Consider the following 24,138-nt stretch of genomic DNA (forward strand, 5'->3'; position numbering starts at 1 on the left):
AGTTGTCAGTATTACCAGGTATTATTTGCTTCTTTGACTCACCGTAAGCCAAACATGTGTCAGAATGCAGGCATTACAGTACCGTTGCATGTTCCCTGGGCAAGTTTTGCCGATGGGGCTTAATTATGTTGTGGTGAGATAATAAATGCAACATAAGGATTATGGAGTCCGCGCTGCAGTGTTCCCGGATGTTACCTCCCGCCCGGCCCCGTCCCCCCCCCAGCTCCACCCCTGTCCCCCACTTGGCAACCTGCGGGTTCTAATACTTTTTTTGATATATTCTCTAAAAATAATATTACGCTTCCATGATGTGTTTTATGGTTTCTCTAAATATTTCGTTGTGTTTGAAGTGTGTTCCGCGCCTGTGTTCGGTAAATATGTGGCGTTTAGTGGTGTTTTATAGCTTAAATATGAGCTGCCATAACCTTCAAAATTTCCCATCTCTCAATTTCATTTTTTAAATTTTGAGGTGTAACTGGGCCTTTATGGTATCAAAAAATTGTGTGTACTTTTTTAAGCGTGAAATCAATCCATTGAGTGAAATATGTGGACTTTGAAGTGGTGTTTTGTCCCGTTTAACGTAAGTTTTATTTTTTAGATTTTATTTGTTTACGTTTCTGTTTGACGGTCAAACTCGTTGTAGAATGCCTTAAAAGAAAGCTCAGTCTCTGTAGAATGTGTTAGAATATTCGCCAAGTGAAAATAGGTTGACTTTACAAGAGTTTCTGATGAGTTTAGAGTTTAATGGTTTTGTTTTACATAAATGCTTTTCACTCGTTCACTTCTGGTTCTAGGTCAGTGTTGGATGCCTGAGAAGAGAGTTTACATTGTCTAATATTTTTCGAAAGAAATATAAAGTCGAAATGGCTGGACGTTTTGGCAGCGTTATAAGTGGAAATGTTTATATACATTTTATATACTTAATTTAGACAGTTTTTTAAAACTAGTTAAGCAGGAGATGTTTTGACGTTTTGGATATTAATTAAATTATCTATCAAGTCATAAAAGAGTAAGCATTCGGCCTTGGCTTCGTTTTTTCTTGAAGTCATTTTTAGAATTATTTACGTAATTCAGCCAAGTCACCACTGTTCCCGCGCTCTTGATGACGTCACAGCCAAGGGGGTGACTCAGGCCGGTGTCCTCCCTCCCTCCCTACCGCCCAGTTCGTCGATATTTTGCCTTATATCTAGTGATTTCTACGTGTTTTTCCGTGTTTCTTGGCTCAGGTGTGTAGATATTAGTAGCAGAAGGAACAAGGAAGGAGAAATAAAGAGTATGAGGAGGAAGGGAGAAAGGGAGGAATAAGTGGAGGAGCAGACAAGCCACAATAGGTGCTCTCCCTACACTTCCTCAATATTTTGCCTAATATCTCGTGTTTTCTAAGTGTTTTGATGTGTTTCTAGGCTCAGGCGTGTAGATGGGAGCAGTAGAAGAAAGAAAAAAAGGAAGAAGAAAGGAAAAATGGAAGTGGAAGAAGAGGAGGAGCCAAACCACAATATTTAGGTAAGTCCCCTTTTTAATGTTACCGTTCTTTATAAGGCCTTTTGGTGTTTTTGGGTTATATCTGAAGTATTTTGAGTGTGTTTGGTAGTGTTGCAGGGTGTTTTGAGTGTATTTTGTGTGTTTTCAGTGTGTGTTAGATGTTTTTAGGTATATTTTACATATCTTGAGTGTGGTGTAGTTGGGTGTTTGAATAAATGAGTGTGTTCTGAGTGCGGTTAGGGGAATTTTGAGGTGTTGCATGGTGTATTGAGTGTGTTTTAGGTTAGTTTTAAGGGTTCTAAGTGGTCTGTGCGTGTGTGGGGATGATTTTGGTGTGTGGTGAGTATTTTAAGTGGTCTGTGTGTATGTGTGTGTGTGTGTATGGAGTGTGTGGGTATGATTTTGATGTGTGCTGTGTGTTTTAAGTGGTCTGTGCAGGTGTTTGGAGTGTGTGGGTATGATTTTGGTTTGTGCTGAGTGTTTTAAGTGGTCTGTGCATGTGTGTGGAGTGTCTTGTGAGTGTTAGGGTATGATTTTGGTGTGTGCTGGGTGTTTTTAAGTGGTCTGTGCATGTGTGTGGAGTGTCTTGGGAGTGTGTGGGGATGATTTTGGTTTGTGCATGATTTCAGGGCACTGTCCCCAAGAAACCGTCCAGTGCGCTCGCCTCAATTCCCGGCCTCCCCTTCGCAGCTCCTCCACCCGCCTGATTTGACGTCACATAAAATGACAAATGTATGGTATATAATTTTGTTTGTGCGTAGGGGTTCCTTGAGACGTGTCATGTATTTGAAGGGTTATGCAAGGGTAAAAAGGTTGGGAAACGCGGCCTTATTTGTTACCATATTTTCTTTCTCTCTCTCTCTCTCTCTCTCTCTCTCTCTCTCTCTCTCTCTCTCTCTCTCTCTCTCTCTCTCTCTCTCTCTCTCTCCAAACATTAGCAGGTGGTGTGACTTTATTTATTTATTTTTTTTTTCTTACTTTTGAAAAATCTCAGCCTTTTTACTAACCTAACCTAATGTAGCACCCCATAACCACTCCCGTTTATGACCTTAAATATTTAGGATATTGTAAGCTATTGGTTGTCTTTGAAGTATTTACCTTGTTGTATTGATATGATAATCCAAATATCTTACTTATGTGTTTTTAGGGGTTCAGATTTTCCTGTATAATCTTTAGTCTTCATTATTTTTTCCTCTCCCATCAAATAGTTCCATACCGGTCTTCTCTTACTCTTTCCTAGTTCAATTACATGACATTTGTTGACACTAAACTCCAATTTCCACTTGTTGCTCCACTCATAGATCTTGTTTATATCTTTCTGTAACAGCAAACAGTCCTCCCTGGTTTTGATAACTCTTAGCAGCTTTGCATCATCACCAAACATATTAATATAACTGATTACCCTAATGTGAATGTCGTTTACATAAATCTGAAACATAATGGGCCATGGCTAACACTGACCCTTGTGGCACCCCAAGATGAGTAAGTATCTCTGATCACAGTTCTCATTTCCTATCCTTCAAATAATCTCTTGTCCATTGGAGCAAGGTTCCTCACAGTCCTTCTATGTTCTCTAGTTTCCAAAGTAGTCTTCCATGCGGGACTTTATCAAAAGGCTTTTTTTATGTCCAGGTATTCTGTGTCCACTATACGTCTCTGCTTTCCAGTCCTTCTGTAACTCTCGAGTAGAAGCTTAATAAGTTTGATACACATGACTTCCGTGTCCTGAACCCAAATTGTCTTTTCAATATGACTTGTTCTTCTTCCAGATGTTTAACCCATTTTTCTTTGATAATGATTTCACACAACTTCCCCAAAACACTTCTAAGTGACACTGGTCTGTAGGTTAGTGGTTAAGTTGCCTTTCCTCTTTTAAATATCAGTATTACATTAGCTCTCTTCCATTCTAGTGGAACTTTCCCCTTCATTTAGTGAACTTGTAATTACTTCCCAAATTGGTGTGTGTGTGTGTGTGTGTGTGTGTGTGTGTGTGTGTGTGTGTGTTTATGTGTTTGTGTATTTACCTAGTTGTAGTTTTACAGGACCTGGGCTTTATGCTGGTGTGGCCCTGTCTCCATATCTACACTTATCCAATTTTTCTTTAAAACTATGCACACTCATTGCTGACACCACTTCTTCACCCAAACTGTTCCACGTCTCAACACATCTTTGCGGGAAACTCAATTTTTTAACATCTCTCAGGCATCTTCCCTTCCTCAGCTTTTTACTATGCGATCTTGTTGTTTGAATGTCATATTTTTCTCTCAGTCTAACCTAACCTTGTAATTTTATTTATTTATTGATTTATTTTTAACTAACCTAACCAAACATTTGCAGGTCCGCAGAAAACGACACGCCGATTTATTTGAAGTGAAGGACAGAGATTAAAACGGCCTTGAAAAACACCACACCTGTTTTGTCCACCGCCATCACCACCTTCTCCCAGATCAAGGACAAACTGTATTACAGACTCACACATAAGGAAGAGGTGCGTGTGAGTGTGTTTGGGTGTGTTTGGATGCGTTTGGGTGTGTTTTGGGTCTGTTTGGGTGTGTTTTGAGGTGTTTTGAGTGTGTTTGGAGTGTTTTGGGGTTCTTGGGTGCATTTGAGGTGTGTTTTGAGGTGTTTTGGATGTGTTTTGAGTTTGTTTTGATGTGTTTTGGCATGTTTGAGTGTGTTTGGGTGTGTTTGAGTGTGTTTGGGTGTGTTTTGAGTGTGTTTCATGTGTTTTTGATGCATTTGAATGTGTTTTTGGATATTATAAGTGTTTGGTTGCAATTTTGGGTGTGGTTCAGCGTGTGTTATGATGCTAATGTGTTTTAAGCTAACCTACCACCCAAGACTCTCTCTCTCTCTCTCTCTCTCTCTCTCTCTCTCTCTCTCTCTCTCTCTCTCTCTCTCTCTCTCTCTCTCTCTCTCTCTCTCTCTCTCTCTCTCTCTCTCTCTCTCTCTCTCTCTCTCTCTCTCTCTCTCTCTCTCTCTCTCTCTCTCTCTCTCTCTCTCTCTCTCTCTCTCTGCAGCCAGCCTGTTTGTGGTCTCCAGCCAGCCTCTGCAGCCAGCCTGATAGTATCCACAGCCACTCTCCCTGTGTGTGTGTGTGTGTGTGTGTGTGTGTGTGCAATGAAACAGTTTATGAAACTTTGTAATGAAGAAAAGATGAAGTGATTGAATAGTAAGATGTACAGATTCTCAGTTTTTCTGTGAACTTTGTGTCTGTCAAAGATGAATGTGATCAATCTGTGTGTTATTGATTTCTTTGTGGAGGCATCTCTGTCACAGGAGGAAGGAGAGATGAGTGGCTGACTTGTATTTATTTGTTAGGAGTTGGTGAGTGCAGTTTGTGTGTGTTTGTGAGTGGTGGTGTTTATCAGTAAGGAGGGCTGAGTGGCTGAGTTGCACATCTTCCCTGTGTGTTAATGAGTGCAATGACGGTTTGTTTCCCCCACAGGACGTACTGCACCGGTGGCGAGGCGTCGAGGGAAGCACCTCTTTGTGTTCCTGCCCACCACTTTACTGAACACATGAAGGTGCTCCAGAGTTTCAAGAAGGGTGGCACACACACTTTGCTGCACTACAAGTAAGGCAAACAAGTTGTCAAGTAGTAGTTATTTTGACATTGTCGCCAGTGTTTCTCGCCCCCATCTGCTTACTCGGTACAATCTGTCTTTGTATGAAGTAATCTTTGCATGTTTGGGGGGAGTTCCACTCACACAGTATTGTTAGATTGGGTGGAATCAAAAGCTTTTCATGTAATCAACTCCTCTCCTCTGACTGACTGACTGTCTGCAGCCTCTTTCTCACTGCCAAAATATTGCATCTTTTTTTTATCTTATCACCATTTTCATGCTAACTGCTCTACTGATCTTGCTAAGTGCATACGTCCCCTCCTCCTGCAGCCTTGCTGCACAAGGCTTTCTTCTTCCTCTCATCCCTGTTCTGTCCAACTCTCTAATACAAGAGTTAACCAGTACTCTCAACCATTCAGACCTTTCTCTGGTAAACTCTGGAATTCCCTACATGCTTCTGTATTTCCATCTTTGTACAACTTGATGTTTTTTAATAGGGAGATTTCAAGACATGCTAATTCTGTACCAATCTTTTAGTGAACTTGAAATTCAAGTGGGCTTCTTCTTTAACTTTTGTTGCCTTGGCTAGTTGCCCTCTTGCATGGAAAAAAAAAAAAAAAAAAATAGTGTGGCTTTGCTTTGCTGGGTTTTTGATCTACCTTCCTGTATCAGAAATGTGATTACAAATGAGCAGTTTTCACAATTTCTGATTGATAAGATGACTTGAAGGTAATTGATCACTAAACATGATCTTTTGTTGACTCCTTTCTTTTGTTGCAGGCTTTTGGAGGTCCAGCGGCACACTGCACACTTCTTTCCTAAACGTGTGTGCAGAGTGCAAGACAGAGTGGCAAGGATGGAGGATGCATCAACATTCACAGCATCATTGGTTCATGCTTTTTTCTTTTTGTGTGTGTGTGTGTGGAAAGAAGTGCACACAGTTTTAACCGAAGGATTATATGTGTGTGTGTGTGTGTGTGGGCAGCTTTATGGGCAAGTGTGCCAGTCATTCCTTGAATTCAATGTTTTTCATTTAGGGAAAAATTGTTGTATATAATTAGGTTTATAGACATTTTTGAGTGGGAATGTTTAGACTGATTAAATAGTAAGTTTCTCTACTTTGTAGAGCTTTGCTGTTACTGTTCTGTGTAAGGTTTCAAGGGCCGTATTCTACAAACCATCATAGCTAGTGATGTGATTGTAGACAAAATGGTGCATTTTAGACACAAGTCCCTCAATGACAGGCTCTCACCTTGTGACTCGTCATAAGTGCCAAGACAGGGTTCAGTCTGTTGTAGCGCTGCCAACCACTGTCTTAAAACTCTTCTCAGCATGGTGAGAGCTTGTTTTTATGTACCATGGCATGATCCCCGACAGTTTTTGATATTGATTAATGATAAATATCTGTAATGATGGCTAAATAATGTCCTTTGATGGAGTGAGTAATTTATCATTATAGATAACTGCCAAGAGGGTGCGATCAGTTTTCCAAAAACTCAAACAAACCTTGCTCTGAGTGGCTTGCATGTGTCATGTGTCATGTGTCAGGCTGTTGGGCATAATCTTCTGTTTGTCATGTTTCTTTTGTTTGGATACACAGTCTTACTATGATGTCAAAATAATTAGAATTGTAGAAATTATGTCAAGGATCTATTTCTTTGTATACATATATAAAGTTGACAAGTGATGAGCCCAAAGACCAGCAGTGGAGTGACGGTCAGGCATTCAGTGAGACCTGAGGCTGACTGTGTAGAATACGGCCCCAGAATGATAGTCTGTGTTTTGTGTATTTATGGTGACAATGTAGTGTTGCAAGGGACAACATGCTGTTTGAGACCAAAGCCATTGTGTAAGAAATCATTGTACAGAGTTGATAGTTCCTCCTAGACTTTGCAATGAAATTGCTGTCAAAATACTATTATGTTATTGTATTCATTTTTTTAATGTTATATTAGACAAATGTATGGATGACCTGTTCATACAGAGACTGCTGCCGTGTATGTGCAGGCCTCATGGTCCATCTTGCAACTTTCCTAATTTTTTTCTCTAATACTTTGTAAGGTGAAAATATTCCCAGACTAAAAAATATAAAATTGTCCCAAGTTAGAAATTGCAGAAATTATTCTAAGTTGAAATATAAAAATTGTTGTATGTTGCAAGTTGTTAAAATTTTCCTAGCTGTTCAAATTCTAGTGTTGCTTTGTAAAAATATCCTAGCTGTTCAAATTCTAGTGTTGCTTTGTAAAAATTTTCTAAGTCGAAAGTTTTGGTAGAGTTTTTATCAGAATTGTGTAAAAATTTTCTAGTTGAAATTTGTAGTTTTCTAGCTGTACAAATTCTGGTGTTACACTGTAAAATTTTTCTAAGTTGAAAGTTTTGGTGGAGTTTTCAGAGTTGTGTAAAAATGTGTTGATTGAATAAAAGTGAAGGAAGGGAGACTCTTCAATGTATTTTTAACCCAAATATACATCTGCTCTTTCTCCGGAGACTCTTCGGAGTATTTATGACTTAGCACAGTTTTTGAGGCTGTTTTGCAGGGATTTTTGCTGCTTTTAGCAATTTTTCAGCATTTTGGGCAGTTTTGCAGGAATTGCCATTTTTTGCTGCTTTTTAGCAATTTTTCAGCATTTTGGGGCAGTTTTGCAGGGAATTTTCCCACTTTGCTGCTTTTCAGGAGCAGTTTTGTAAGGACTGGTTTTTCAGTTATATTCTTTTAACTGGTTTTTCAGTATTCTTTTAACTATTTCCTACTGCTTTTGAGCTTTTTTAGGCATTTCACTGAGAATTGGCCCAATTGAGTGAGTATCTCAGGGTTCTTTGATATGTTGAATGGTTAACTTGATAGAAAGGATTACTCACTTTGTGACAAGCTGTATGTAGTATTATATTGTGGGGCTTAACAAGGGGAGGCTTGAGTTTAGATTTTAACTGAGGTGAGTGAGGTAAGGTTAAGCTCCAGAGCAAGTCTGGTTATGTTTATTTCATAAACGGTTCCTATAAAGAAAAAAAAAATGGAATTAAAGCAATATCAATTTTCTTATTATGATTTATTATTAGTACTAACAGTCATGTGGGTCCATCACAGAACATAAGGAATAACAACATTACACATGTGGGCATATTCACATTAGATGGAAGGAATAATAAATAACATTACAAGAGTGATTGGCAACATGTATTGGTTAGGTTAGATGAAGCAAGGCAGTCTGTCCTGTCCTCCCTCCCTCCCTGGATGACGCAGCAACATGTATTGGTTAGGTTAGATGAAGCAAGGCTGTCCTGTCCTGTCCTCCCTCCCTGGATGACGCCGAGTGTTGCCAGGTCAGAGCTGGTGAGAGGCAGGGTCCAATCCCTCCATGAAAGGCGCAGACAGTTTGTGTCTTCCAGTGCAAGAAGAGCCAGTTTCCTGCCGCAGGTTGAGGGTGTTAGGACACGCTGGTTTGGTTCTCCCTCCAGTAGTGGCAGGACCTGTAAAAAATAATTTTACCTTTACACTTTAATCATGAACAACCTTGTCCTCAAATGTAGGACAGGTGTGGTGTGGTGTGGTGTGGTGTGACCGCCCTGTAAATGTTTAGTGGATTCCATTTTACTCACCGCAAGTTATCTCCAATCCTCTTTATTAAAGTATTCCTTAAAAAAAGTAATTCCTTAAAAAAAAGTAATTCCTTAAAAAAAAGTAATTCCTTAAAAAAAGTAATTCCTTAAAAAAGTAATTCCTTAAAAAATATATATATTCCTCATTCTCTTCTGATAACGAACGTTCGAGTTTTGCTTGTAACACCGTTATATTACCTTTTAACACCAAGACAGAACCAGGATTAAAAAAGAGACCCTGGACAGAACAGTTCCTGATAGCCTGTACGCCTCATGGAGGCGGTGAAACGGCCCGGCCCATACCTGTGCCGAACCACACGCCTCCTCGGTCTGCGTCACCTTCTGAAGAGAGTGAAACACATGCGCCTCCACGAAGTTGGTAATGCGCAGTTGCGCAGTTGTAGGGACGCCTGTGCCAGATTTGTGGCGGGTCGTGCTCCACCTCCTGACTGACGCCCGAGACTTGCTTGCTCCATGTTTAGGGATGGCCGGCATGACCCGACCTTGTCCCTCGTCGTATACACCGCCCCTTGTTGTACACTCCTGCAACAAGAAAGTCACCAATCAATCAAGAAACATCTGCTGTCATTAATTCCTCTTTAATGACTAATCCAAGACCTCTGATATAGGGACAAATTGCACAGTATGATCAGAGTGACTTGCCTCAAATTCAATGCAACTGCGTATATTACTGATGGAACTAACTAGCGTATGGTGCTGCACCTAGCTAGTGCACCACAACACCCCGAAAATTATTACTCGACTGCTCTTACACTTACTGCACCAGTGACTAGTGGTACACTGCACCATATAGTGAGTAGTGGTGTACCTCACGTGCACCACAACACCCATGAAATAATTACTCTATTGTTCCTACACTTACTGCACCAGATAATGAAAACTATGGGTAATTGAACATCCACAGAATATTGTGGCACTGTCCCAAGAAACAGTCCCACGCGATCGCCTCGATTCCCGGCTCCCACTTCGCAGCAGCGCAGCTCCTCCACCCACCTGATTTGACGTCACAAGAGAAATATGGTTCATAATTTTGTTTTTGCGCATGGCTTCCTCGAGACATGGCATGTATTTCAAGGATTACGCAAGGGTAAAAAGGTTGAGAAACCATATTCTCTATGTATTTCCATTTTTCATTCTCTCTCTCTCTCTCTCTCTCTCTCTCTCCATTTTTCATATTCGTTTTCTCTCTCTCTCTCTCTCTCTCTCTCTCTCTCTCTCTCTCTCTCTCTCTCTCTCTCATGAAGCCACTCTGACCAATAGCGTGGCTTCACATATGCGACGTCAAATCACCAGGGTAGAGGAGCTGCGAAGTGGAAGCAGGGAATCGAGGCGATCGCACGAGACTTTATCGGGGACACTGTCCATATAAATGGTTACTACACAGCCATTTCGAAGCTTTTACACAACAAAAGCCTTACTCATTCATAAACTATTAAAGAAACTGGGGTGCCGTGACGTTAAAGCACGATCACTTGTTTGATGCTTTACATATAAAATGGCACACTGGTTCACAACACATACGAAACTGGGGCCGAAACGTCACGTTACCCAACAACTCTCACACAACTCCTTATCCCACTACCCTAACAACCCTACACGTAGCTCATGCCAAAGTTCGTGACCGCTTAGCCTACATCTGCGCCACCGCTCAGTGAGGGGAAGCCGAGATACACTAAGGGAGACCCAAGAGCCACTAAAAGCACCCTTCAGCCTTGCTATCAATGCACACCAAAGCCACGAGTTATGAGCATGTGCTGCGTTCAACAAACAGGTTACAACTTCCCATTAATAGAACACTACGTGTTATTTTATTACGGAATGGCAACTTAATGCATATTAAGTGTTACCAAATAACCAAATTGATATTCAGAAATACACTTTAAACAAGAAATACTCTATAAACAAACCGTTCCACGAAGTGCCAGGCAACACTTCCTATCATCTGAAATACATCTCGTTCATGAGAAACGGGCAAAGGTCCTTCACTACACACGGACACACGCCAACACCACCACTGTACAGTGTACAACATACCTTCCCGACATACAACAGGAACACCACCAAACCAACACCTTACAACGAGGCAGAGGACAGACACACTTCTCGGCGCACACACGACTCACCTCCACGATGCCAACACAAGAAATCGTCCCGATGTCCCTCATTGCTTTCCGCTTCACCTCCTCCTCCTCCCTCCCTTGTTTGCAGTAAAGACACTTAATAACTAACTAGCCACTCTCGGTGAGCATCGTTCTATGTAAGCATTGTTACCTTAGTCTAAGCCGGTGGTTACCCACGCCACGTAGGTCCCAACCCTCCTCACTCACGTCACACTAATTTACATAAATTTATGTCTAGCCATTCATCTATCTGTCTGTCTAACTAATTATCTATCTACCTATCTACCTTCACACACACACACACACACACACACACACACACACACACACACACACACACATAATAATAACAATAATAGTAACAATGGTAATGATAATAATAGAAATAGATATATATATATATATATATATATATATATATATATATATATATATATATATATATATATATATATATATATATATATTATCATTACCATTATTACTATTATTGTTGTTATTATTATTATTATTATTATTATTATTATTATTATTATTATTATTATTATTGTTATTATTATTATTATCATTGTTATAATTGTTATCAATACCATCATTATTATCATCATTATTATTATCATAGTTATTATTATTGTTATCATTATCATTGTTAACAATATTATCATTACTATTATTGATATTATTATTATTATTATTATTATTATTATGAAGCACATAGGCTACATACAGGCATGACGCGTTAATAATATTGTCAATTCTCTTGTAAAGAAAGTTATTGACTGCAATATTGCATACAATGTCATTAATGTGAAGAAACTTGCTAGTGGTGACTTAGTAGTTCAAACCCTTAACGTAAATCAAGTCAAATCACTTTTGAAACTCCGGTTCATTCATGACATCGAGATCGAGGCTTCGATTCCAGTCTCCATGAATTCGTGTCGGGGAGTCGCTTCCCACCGCGATTTTGTGGATATGGAACAGACCGAGATTGTCGATTGCATGACTGATCAGGATGTCATTGAAGCTAGAAAGATCACTAAGATGGTTGATGGTACCAGAAGGAGCACAGCATCAGTCATTTTCACCTTCAGTGCTACTATATAAGTTGCCAAAGTCGTAGCGGGTGGGCCTTGAGATAGGAGGTACCACAAAAAGTATCCCCTTTAGCCCAGAAATTCCCGTGAAAAGCCCACAAGGTATAAAAAAAGAAAAGAGGGTTCATGTAGGGTACGAGTCGGACATTCCAGTATACGCGGGAATGAACAGGCTGACAGTCTAGCTCGGTCTGCTGCAGAGCTCGAGGGAGCGTGGAACCTCCATCGGGATCTGCAGTCATGTCTCTCAGTTGTTAAATCATCAGCGAAACTCCTGTGGCAGAGTCACTGGAACAACCTCCACTTCCACACCATCAAACCCATCCTGGGCGAGTGGGCCTCCTCCAGTCGCCCCACATGGCGAGAGGAGGTGGTCCTCGCACGCCTCAGGATGGGCTGCACCCTCCCCACCCACATGCTCCCCTACATAGTCAACACCTTCCCACCACAGTGTTCCACCTGTAATGTCACCCTCTCTGTCGAACACATCCTGCTTCACTGTGTGCGTTATCGTGAGGAGAGGCGGCCCTTGGCAGCGTATTGCCAGAGTCACGGCCTCTCGTGGTCGATAGACTGATGATTTACCTGACTGAGACCAATTTAATCAGAGTTATGATTTATGTGTATATATTATGCTATCTATTTTGCACTCTGTAAATATATGTGATATATATATATATATATATATATATATATATATATATATATATATATATATATATATATATATATATATATATATATATATCAGTCTTGCGTGATGTAATGTGAATGTTTTCCCTTCATGTGTATATGCAATACGTAGTGATGCTGTGTGATTGTGAGTTATCCCTCCCTTCCCCATGCCCTGACAAAAGGACAATAGTTTGAGATAGGTATAGGATCCCTGTATGAATGAAGCGTGTATGAAAGTAAGTGTGATGTACATAATGTTAATATTTGTATGAAAGTAAGTGTGATGTACATAATGTTAATATTTAAAAATAAGTAAAATAAGTAAACAAAATAAATAAATAAATTACAATAAAAAATCATCTTAAATTAAATTAACAAAAAAAAAAAATAGATCAAATAAGAATCACCCACGGCAGGGTGATGGCAAAAAAAAAAAAAAAAAAAAATCGGGCTGAGTGGAGTAGTAGTAGGCAGGTCGTGTTCTGGGGACCTAGCCTGGGTTAAAATCCTTTGGTTCTTTTCCTTTCAAAAAACACAGTAAAAAAAAAAAAAAAAATCACGTTAGTGTCATATATATTATTTTCCTCTGCTAAACCTCATTATAGTTTTGGTCTCGGTGGCCGGTGCTGCACTGCTACCAGAAAAATTGGCGGCAACAGTCAAAACTAAAATGACAAAAATCTCTCAGCCGGAGACAGGTGTCATCTTAGAGTAGACGGACTCTATTGTAGTGACAGTGATCCTACTGCCATCACACACACACACACACACACACACACACACACACACACACACCACTGAGTGACACTGGCTTCTTTCAACTTACAAGTTGTAACTTTTCTGGCGACAGGCGTCAGCGTGGTACCACGGCCGCGGCCCGCGAGTGAAAGGATTACGAACAAAATAAAAAAAAATAACAGCTACTTGTACTTTTTCTTTGCTAAACAGAAGAAAGAAAAAAAATATTGTAGTTGCCGTATCGAGAAAATTGTGAGAAACGGCCGATAGGGCGTGTCACCATTATCACCGTCTACTTCTTTCACTAACCCCGCAGCCTCGCTCAACCTACGTAACCTCTGCCGCTGTCTTTCTTTCTCTCTTTGTTTCTACATACATTGGTGCATTTCCGAACTTATTTCCGGAATTATTACAACTTTTGTTCCACACCACCACTCAGTGGAGGAATTCTGATTTGTTGGCGTCCAGACACGTTCCCGCTCCGCTTCAAGCTCGCCCTATGGCCACCTTCAAAGCCAAGCTAAGGCAGTTATTTACAATATAAATAAGTATTTCTTTAGAGAGAGAGAGAGAGAGAGAGAGAGAGAGAGAGAGAGAGAGAGAGAGAGAGAGAGAGAGAGAGAGAGAGAGAGACTTAATCCCTTCAGTATCATGATAAATTTTCGTATTCATTCTGTTTACTATTTGGTGCTTTTATACAGCTTCATAAACTCACGTGGGGATTGAAATAGTGGAGACTGGACAGTAATCTTCTGACCTCCATAGACTCTTCCTAATACAAATAAGATCATCTAATCATACCCAAAACTCATAGTGAGAGGAAAAGATGTTTCTGAATACCGGCGAAAACCACACGACAAACTAACAAACTTCAAACCTTCATGGAAACGTCTCTCAGGCTGGTCTCGCCACGTCCTGAGGGGCTGAGAATGGCACTGCAGTTGATGAGAAGGTCCAGTGCCTTGCCATGGGTCTGCTGTATGTGTTGAGCGGCTGCCTGCACTGCCCCCTCACTCGTCACATCAAGCTGCACTACGTCAATGAGGCTTGGGTGTTCCGACTGCAGGGAAGGACAGAGAATAAAGGTACAGTTCTAATGCTTTTAAATAAGTTAGGTTTAAAATGTGTTAGATTAGGGTAGGTTGGAGTGAAGACTAGAGGTACAGTTGTAATGTTTTTAAATAGATTAGGTAAGATTTAAAATGTATTAGATTAGGTTAGCTTAGAGTGAAGACTAAAGGTACAGTTCTAATGTTTTTTTAAATAGGCATTAATAGGAATGATAAATGATTAGATAGAAGGAAGTTGTGGTGTTGGGTAGCTGTCGGGACAGTACAGCCACGAAGGTGAAGGTTCTTCATAGAAACACGTACTAACTGGAGTATGTGGATTCAAGCAGAGGAACACAGTGAAAGCCTTGGAAGGACCCCCCGTACGCCTGCCTGCCTTGGAGACGCCAGCAAGACTGAGGCTTACGTAGGGTTGCCAGGCGTATGATAATCAGAGGTACAGGGAATACATATGATATAATATATTACATTACATACCCACACCTCCCTCCCCCCTCACGAACATCATATTCCCTGTTCCTGCTGCAGCCCATGACCACACCGACCTTATCCCAGCGGAGAGACACAGGGTCCTGGATGCGGACTGTGGCTCCAATGCACAGCTTGGGGAGGGGCCTGGCGTGCTGGTCATAGTGAGCCTGCACCTGTGCAGCTCGGGCGGCAGCGCGGCGGTCGCATTCCTCCGTCTTGGTCTGCCAGTCCGCGGAGAAGGACTCTGGGTGGGCAGGGACGCAGGACCCTATATAGAGAAACCAAAGTAAAAGTAGTTTTCAGCTTTTTTTTCCACCAAAATACAGAAATGCAGACAAAATGCATGAATACAGACTATTTGTTTAAGGAACTGAAATATGTCAAAATTTGGTTATTTTAATGTTTTCCAGCATTTTATGCACCAAAACTCAGAAAGGCAAACAAACCACTATATTTGTTAAAACGTCGCATTTATGTGATTTTAAGGTTTTATGAAAAAAAAATCATGCGTTTTGCATGCATTTCTGTGTTTTGGTGCAAAAATAGCTGAAAACTACTAAAATAACACGTTTTTCTTACTTTTATTTTGGTTTATTTATAGTGTGTGTGTGTGTGTGTGTGTGTGTGTGTGTGTGTGTGTGTGTGTGACTTAGGCGAAGTCACACAGACTCTTAAAGAAGATTATAAGACTATCATGAGATATAAGGAGAATATTGTCAGAAAAATAATCAATCCGCAATTAGCTATCACTTTAAATGAGAGAGAGAGAGAGAGAGAGAGAGAGAGAGAGAGAGAGAGAGAGAGAGTTGTAGGTCTTAGAGGTGCGAGGACTCTGTCACTGGGAGTGTGCGTGGCGGACCATATACCACACACCATACACCACAATTTGGTGTCTTTCACTCTCTCACCACACGCACCATTGTCACCATACACCACAATTTGCTCTCTTTCACTCTGTCACCACACACACCGCTGTCACCATACACCACAATTTGCTCTCTTTCTCTGTCTCCACACACACCACTGTCATCACACACCACACACCACACTGCTCTCTTTCCCTCTTTCACCACACACACCATACACCACAATTTGCTCTCTTTCACTCTATCACCACACACACCACTGTCACCACACCATACACCAACTGCTCTCTTCCACTCTATCACCACACACACCAGTCACCACACACCATACACCACACTGCTCTCTTTCCCTCTTTCACCACACACACCATACACCACAATTTGCTCTCTTTCACTCTATCACCACACACACCACTGTCACCACACCATACACCAACTGCTCTCTTCCACTCTATCACCACACACACCAGTCACCACACACCATACACCACACTGCTCTCTACCACTCTATCACCACACACACTACACACATTTTGTATTTTTTTTTTTTTTTTTTTTTAGTTATTATTTGTTTGTGTTCCTTTTTATTTGTTTTGAATGTTGTGATTTGTAATGTCGATATTTTGTCACTCATCTCTCACTGTTTAGCATGTTTGTTTTTAATGATTGTTATTTTTTTTTTTTGTGTATTTTTTAATTAGATTTATATATTGTGTGTTGTGAATGCTGAGTTTTGGTAATGTCGACATTTTAAAGCTCCTCCTTTCTTCCTTTAGATATTGGTATTACCTTGGCTATCTTCCATTCGAGTGGAACTTTCACTTCATTTAGTGAACTTGTAATTATTTCCCAAATTGGTGTGTGTGTGTGTATTTACCTAGTTGTATTTTACGGGAGGGGAGCCTATGGTGGTGTTGTCCCGTCTCTGTATCTCACAGTGTCTAATTTTGTGTTCAAGTGGTGGTGGTGGTGGACTTTCCACACACCACCTCTCTGTCCAGTCTGTTCCATATATCTATCACTCTATGGGGGAAGCTGTAGTTGTCTTTTGTAAATTTTAGTCCATGTCCTCTTGTGTCCCTTGTGTCCCATTTCAGCAGGTCCATCCTATCTGGAAGCTCCATATTATTCATTATTCTGTAGATGGTCAACAGGTTGCCTCTTTTTCTTCTCTGCTCCAGTGTTGGTCAGTCCAGTCTCTTTTCATACGTAAGAGCTGACAAGGTTGCGGCCAGTTTGGTGGCCGCTCTTTGTAGCCTTTCAATTTTCGTGATATTCTTCCTGGTGTGAGGTGACCACAGTATTGCTGCATACTCCAGTCGTGGTCTGATCAAGGATGCCAATAACTTTTTCACCATATCTTCATCAATATATGTGAATGCAATTCTAATATTTCTCAGTAAGTTGTAGGTCTCACCAACAATTTTATTGATATGTTTATTGGGGGACATTTCCTTTGTTATGAGAACTCGCAGGTCCTTTTCACTTTCCACCTTCTTAATCTTCTCTTCTCCAAGTTGGTATTGTCTTGTTATCCTATTTTTGCTCTTCCTAAATTCCATTATGCTACATTTCTTAATGTTGAATTCCATCTCCCATCTTTTCCTCCATTACCATAGTCTATCTAAGTCCTGCTATAGACCCAACTTTCTTCAAAAGTTGTGTGTCATCTGCATAGAAACTCGTGTAGCTTTTATTTCTGTATGGGTGACTTTTGACGTGCTGGAACGCATTCCTTACTATTACATGTTGTAATGGGTTCGGTATACGGTAATTTTGATTTACGGTGAGGTTTTCAGGAATGCATATGTACCGCATGACGAGGACTTAGTGTATATTGTTATGATATTGTATTTTTGATTGATATAAAGTATTTCAGCTTCAATATGGCCTGTGAAGGAAAAGGTATGTAATCTATTTTCTGTATAGCATGTTTATTGTTAAGTCCTCGTTTGTTAGTGTACAAATACTTTTTTTCAACCTACCAATTAGTCGTATGTTGTATCTATGGTCGTGTTTGCTTGATTTAGGTTTAACCAATACTAAAGTGTGCTTATTGTGTTGTACAGTTTTGTGCATGAGAAGTGAATGTTATTACCTTTGGGTTTTCCTATTACACTTGTGTGTAGTTTGTATTGCTTTGCTTTACATTGTTTTGCTTTGCCTTACTGATTATATTCATATCCTTGACGAAATATACTTTATTGCCAGTCTAACTGGTTTTCATGAATGGAAAGACAATGGTATGATTTTTTTTTTTCTGAATTGAAACATGTTTGTTTGCATTGATGTAGGATACCTAGCTATGTGTTAAAATGCTTAATGTATATTTGACTTGCTTGTGTGACGTCTCTGCTTTTCATACTCTTTAGTGATATTTTGGCTGTAGCTAGGGCTTACAAACATGTGGGTATTCCCACAAAACCACTACCTGCTTCTAGGTGCTTAAACATGCATCTTTTATTTTGTAACTTTGAATGGTGATATGCTTATTGTGTTAGTTTCAACGCTGATATATAATGCTAATAATGTCTGAGGTCTGTGATAATGGTGTATGCTCTGTTGTGGCATCTTGCATAGTTGATGTGATCAACTATGTAGCTTTTGTCTGCATGTACACCAATTTACTTTTCTCTATATATACCTTACTTCTTTTTCTTGTTACATTTATTGTGTATGCTTCAAAAAAACTGAGATTCACTCAACATGCTGTGTTCCATTATAATCATTAGTGAGTCAAGTATTTTGTGTTCTGTGAAACTAAGCCCCTCCTACACCATTATCCTGATAATTACTCAAATGTCAATATTTTGCTGCTTAACTTTTTAAGTTTTTTCAAAGTAATCCCTTTGGAAGAGAATTAAGGGTTAAGACACATTTCAAACTAAATTGGGCCTCCCACCTTGTTATTATTTTGTGAGAGCCCTTTGTTTGTTTGTGTGTTGCCTTAGGTTAACACCTTTATCATGTAAGACACAGTTTCCCTTACAGTTTTGATCATCATTAGGATTGAGAGACTAGAGTACCCTGACTTATAGTTTTGTCTTCAACATTTTTAGAACAATGATAACAACAATTATGATGAGACATAACATGATTAATACATTGAAGTATTCATTATTGTTTAAATATCATATTTAGATACTAAACATGAAATAAAAACACAAATAAACCATTGTTTTTTTTCTGCTACCTCTATTATAAGTGTTGACTCAACACACTACAAAAAGGTACATACACACATACTGTGTGTGTACCTTTGGGCATGTGTATATTAGATATCTTGACATTTTTACTGATGTTATAAGCCTTTGTATGAAGTGAACATTTTCTTGACTTGGAACAATGAGCGATTCTTTATATAGTGAGAATAGGATCTCATATACTAATATATGCAGCTAAGAATTTATTATTCCCTCCTAGTGTTGGTGGTTATTTTTTGTCATAGTATTTGTTAAATATCTAGTATATACATGCCTACAGTGACCTCAAATAGCAGAAAGAAGAGTTGATAGGAGTAGCGGTACCTAATTAAGCAGAGTTGGAAGTCAATACATGTGGTGTGCGTGTCATCAATGAGTAATCAGATAACCCTAAATACGATATGAAATACCACAACCAGGCATTGGTAGCACTGAGACGAGTTTGAAAGTGGTTGAGTCTAGGATGGTCAATGAGGCTGTACAAGTCATGCTGACCTTGTGGCCTAAATTTAACAATGAGAGGACATTCCATGATATAGTGACATACAGTGTGCCCCTTTGGTGCACCACACAGCACACACCAGGAGAAGCACTGACTTCCCAAAAGTATTTGTAGCCTAATCTGAACCTCATTGCCACCCTGTCATGTGATGCAGTGTGTCTCCCGTAGGTGTGTGTAGGCACAGTTCTGGGAGACGCGTGCATAGTGAAGACTAGACTGCTACTGCCCCTATGGCAACAAAGCTCCAACTGATCACTAATGCTACTATGTACAAAGTCCTTAATGCTACTTTTAACATAACCCAGAGTGTACTCAGTGCCAGGGTCCACTGTATCATCTTGTAGGGCACACTGAGCAAGGTGGTCTGCTTTTTCATTTAGCGGGATACCCACCCACATGAGGGTATCCAGATGAAATGGACCGTGGCACCAGCACCTTCTAGGGTGTGGATGAGATCTAGACACTTATTAACTAGATCACAGTCCATGGGGAGGTGGATTGAAGGGCATACAGTGCAGCCTGACTGTCAATAAATAAATATACGTACATTCTTTTGGAGAGGCGCCACAATGTGGAGCACCTCCAGTCAAAAGAAGGCAGGCAGGAGGGGATAGGGGGAGTGTGTGGCGTGAGGATAACAAGCAGTTAGCAGCCTCTTGTTCCATGTCCCTGTGCGAAAGTATGGCAAGAAAACAAATCGAGTGCGGTATATAATTAATCTCCCACCAATCTCATCTCTTTCTTAGCGCTGAAATGTGTCTCAGTGAGCACAAAGTTAGTGTGATCTTATAGTGTGGTGTGGATGTGAGGGCGTGAGGTGGGAGTGTGTCAGCCAAAGGAAGGGCAGCACATTCGAAGACAGCCGAGGTGATCCCACACCAGCTGAAGAAATCCTCGGCCTTTAGTCTTATGGCGGCGGGCGAGTGCGGTTCCTTGTGTTTGCGTGCGTGGCGTCGCGGTTAGTGTAGAGATAATAGTGTGCGTTAGTTTATCTTATTGAATGCGTCTTCCTCGCGTTGGATTTGGTAAGTTGAGGTTGTTATTTAAGCTTCAATATAATAACTGCAATAAAGTACTAAGTCGCTACTAAGCATTAACCTGAACCACGTGACTCCTATACTGATCTCCGTTAATAATGAAATACTAGCTTTGATAACCACACCACACTAACTCCCTCCTTCTCCTCTTTACAGGTGAGTACCCGTATCACAGGTCACACCGTGGGACTGACACCGCTGGAGCAACCCTTCGAAATAAAGTCAAGTACAAATTACGGTTTGCTAGGCGTTAGGTGTTAGGCATCGGGCGATAGGCGGCGCGGCTAACCATTCTCTTCCAGGTACAAACTAACCTTCTCTTCCAGGTACATGTTAATTATCTAGTCTTCCCCAGTAATGCCCTGGTTAGCGCACCTTGGCGGCGATCCAGGAGCCTCGTGCTGGTGGTGGTGGTGGCGGCGTGGCAGGCTGGCAGGCTGGCTGTGGCGGGCGTGCACATGCTATCATATAGTATGGATGGAAGTATGCAAACCTCGCAATGAAGATGGAAAAGGTGAAGAAATGGTTCTATCTTGACTTTGTGTGTGTGTGTGTGTGTGTGTGTGTGTGTGTAGGTAAGATTATTGTTTAATTTTTTACAGGTCTAATCAATACCTATTTCTTATAGGTCAAACTATCCCATGCAGGTCAAACTAACCATTTATATTGTTCTCTAAAAGACCAAACTTTTTTTTTTTTTTTTTTAAGTAGGACAAACTGTAATCTTTCTCTTTTTCTCTTTCAGGTCAAACTAATCTTTTTTTTTTTCCGTGCAGCTCAAAGTAATCTCTCTCTCTCTCTCTCTCTCTCTCTCTCTCTCTCTCTCTCTCTCTCTCTCTCTCTCTCTCTCTCTCTCTCTCTCTCTTTCATATTTCTATCATCTCGATTCTTATTTAGTGTATATATTTTCTCTCTATACCTTCTATATTCTCTTTACTTGCATCTATCTTGTTTCTATTGACATTTCTCACTAGTGTTCTGAATCTCATATTCCTTTGTTTTAATACAGTAACATGAACAAGGTTGTGAATGTTCGGGTGTGGTGTGGATGAGCAAGCCAGCGAGCAAGCTGGCATGAGGAGCCGAGCGGGGGAGGCAGCTCAGCATGTGTAGGCTATGTGAGGCTAGCCAAGATGTATGAATATTGTACTGTACTTATGCTATGGAATGGTTTTGTTACTGTAAAGCATATTTAAGAAAAATAAAAATATGGCTGATTTCCTTGTGTATAAGTTTCCGGTGTATGCGAGTGTGTGTAACTGTGTATGGCGTGTGGATGGTTGAGCGAGGGTGTGGGTGCAGGCTGCAGACTGAGGCACATGACGTGGAGCCTGTGGTGACCGGTGACTGGTTCACTCTGGTATTTACACGACTGCCGAGGGAATAATACATAAAGTTCAGTCTTAGGCGCTCACGAGGGAATATACTTTAGCACTCCCGAGAGAATATACATACTGTAAGGTTCAGTCTAGCCAAGTTAGTTATTAAAGATCTAATCGGACACCGGAATTCTGTTTCAAGGTAAGAAGGACTGCTAATCAAGTCATTTTACATTGTTGTGCTTCAAAACGATAAAATTCATAAAAGAAAAACAAGTCTATATAGAGAAACCAAAGTAAAGTAGTTTTCAGCTTTTTTTTCCACCAAAATACAGAAATGCATACAAAACGCATGAATACAGACTATTTGTTTAAGGAACTGAAATATGTCAAAATTTGGTTATTTTAATGTTTTCCAGCATTTTATGCACCAAAACTCAGAAAGGCAAACAAACCACTATATTTGGTAAAAGGTCGCATTATGTGATTTTAAGTTTTATGAAAAAAACTCATAATTTTTTCATAAAACACCTTAAAACACAAATAAGAGTTTTTTTTTTACAAATATAGTGTTTTGCCTGCATTTTGAGTTTTGGTGCATAAAATGCTGGAAAACACCAAAATAACCAATTTTTGACATTTGAGTTCCTTAAACAAATAGTGTGTAATCATGCGTTTTGCCTGCATTTCTGTGTTTTGGTGCAAAAAAAGCTGAAAACTACAAAAATAACACGTTTTTCTTACTTTTATTTTGGTTTCTTTATAGTGTGTGTGTGTGTGTGTGTGTAATTCACTGTTTGATCTGCTGCAGTCTCTGACGAGACAGCCAGACGTTACCCTACGGAACGAGCTCAGAGCTCATTGTTTCCGATCTTGGGATAGGTCTGAGACCAGGCACACACCACACACCGGGACAACAAGGTCACAACTCCTCGATTTACATCCCGTACCTACTCACTGCTAGGTGAACAGGGGCTACACGTGAAAGGAGACACACCCAAATATCTCCACCCGGCCGGGGAATCGAACCCCGGTCATCTGGCTTGTGAAGCCAGCGCTCTAACCACTGAGCTACCGGGCCGTGTGTGTGTGTGTGTGTGTGTGTGTGTGTGTGTGCGTGACTTCGGCGAAGTCACACAGACTCTTAAAGAAGATTATAAGACTATCATGAGATATAAGGAGAATATTGTCAGAAAAATATTCAATCCGCAATTACCTATCACTTTAAATGAGAGAGAGAGAGAGAGAGAGAGAGAGAGAGAGAGAGAGAGAGAGTTGTAGGTCTAAGAGGCGCGAGGACTCTGTCACTGGGAGTGTGCGTGGCGGACCATATACCACACACCATACACCACAATTTGGTGTCTTTCACTCTCTCACCACACGCACCACTGTCACCATACACCACAATTTGCTCTCTTTCACTCTGTCACCACACACACCGCTGTCACCATACACCACAATTTGCTCTCTTTCTCTGTCTCCACACACACCACTGTCATCACACACCACACTGCTCTCTTTCCCTCTTTCACCACACACACCATACACCACAATTTGCTCTCTTTCACTCTATCACCACACACACCACTGTCACCACACCATACACCAACTGCTCTCTTCCACTCTTTCACCACACACACCATACACCACACACACCATACACCACAATTTGCTCTCTTTCTCTGTCTCCACACACCAGTCACCACACATACACCAACTGCTCTCTTTCCTCTTTCACCACACACACCATACACACAATTTGCTCTCTTTCACTCTATCACCACACACACCACTGTCACCACACCATACACCAACTGCTCTCTTCCACTCTCACCACACACACCAGTCACCACACACCATACACCACACTGCTCTCTACCACTCTATCACCACACACTACACACATTTTTTTTTTTTTTTTTTTTTTTAGTTATTATTTGTTTGTGTTCCTTTTATTTGTTTTGAATGTTGTGATTTGTAATGTCGATATTTTGTCACTCATCTCTCACTGTTTAGCATGTTTGTTTTTAATGATTGTTTATTTTTTTTTTTTTATTTGTGTATTTTTAATTAGATTTATATATTGTGTGTTGTGAATGCTGAGTTTTGGTAATGTCGACATTTTAAAGCTCCTCCCACGGCTGCTTGTATCTTCAAATAGATTAAAACCATAAAAACATTGAGTATTCCACACATAATTCCCAGATAACTTTCAAATACTGAGAATTTAACACAAGCAAGGACATAGTATTGGAATTTATTGTGTTGTGAATGCTGAGTTTAGTAATGTCGACATTTTGAAGCTCCCACGGCAACTTGTATCCTTAAATAAACTAAAACCATAATAACACTAAATATTTCACACATAATTCCGTGA

The 24,138-nt window shown here is 40.3% G+C and overlaps 1 protein-coding gene and 2 long non-coding RNA genes across 3 annotated transcripts; 2 read left to right on the forward strand and 1 right to left on the reverse strand.

The window, feature by feature from the left end:
* The first annotated feature begins 1,306 nt into the window (after positions 1-1,306).
* On the forward strand, positions 1,307-4,050 carry LOC123499845. The gene is made up of 3 exons (XR_006673126.1): positions 1,307-1,503; positions 2,112-2,214; positions 3,820-4,050. It is a non-coding gene; the product is annotated as an uncharacterized LOC123499845 (long non-coding RNA).
* A 524-nt stretch (positions 4,051-4,574) lies between these two features.
* On the forward strand, positions 4,575-7,486 carry LOC123499844. The gene is made up of 2 exons (XR_006673125.1): positions 4,575-5,059; positions 5,829-7,486. It is a non-coding gene; the product is annotated as an uncharacterized LOC123499844 (long non-coding RNA).
* A 592-nt stretch (positions 7,487-8,078) lies between these two features.
* On the reverse strand, positions 8,079-15,111 carry LOC123499842. The gene is made up of 4 exons (XM_045248385.1): positions 14,909-15,111; positions 14,171-14,353; positions 8,949-9,188; positions 8,079-8,516 (listed from the first exon to the last, which is right to left on the reverse strand). Exons 2-4 carry the CDS (start codon positions 14,174-14,176, stop codon positions 8,202-8,204), a joined length of 561 nt encoding a protein of 186 aa, XP_045104320.1. The 5' UTR covers positions 14,177-14,353; positions 14,909-15,111; the 3' UTR covers positions 8,079-8,201.
* Positions 15,112-24,138: the final 9,027 nt, after the last annotated feature.

This window comes from Portunus trituberculatus, chromosome 50, assembly GCF_017591435.1.
Source record: "Portunus trituberculatus isolate SZX2019 chromosome 50, ASM1759143v1, whole genome shotgun sequence".
NCBI classification, from domain to species: Eukaryota; Metazoa; Arthropoda; class Malacostraca; order Decapoda; family Portunidae; genus Portunus; species Portunus trituberculatus.

Coding starts and splice junctions, on each gene's coding strand:
- LOC123499842 (XM_045248385.1), bottom strand. Junction 8,517..8,948: donor AGGCGTGTGGTTCGGCACAG/GTATGGGCCGGG, acceptor TATTTTTTACAG/GTCCTGCCACTACTGGAGGG.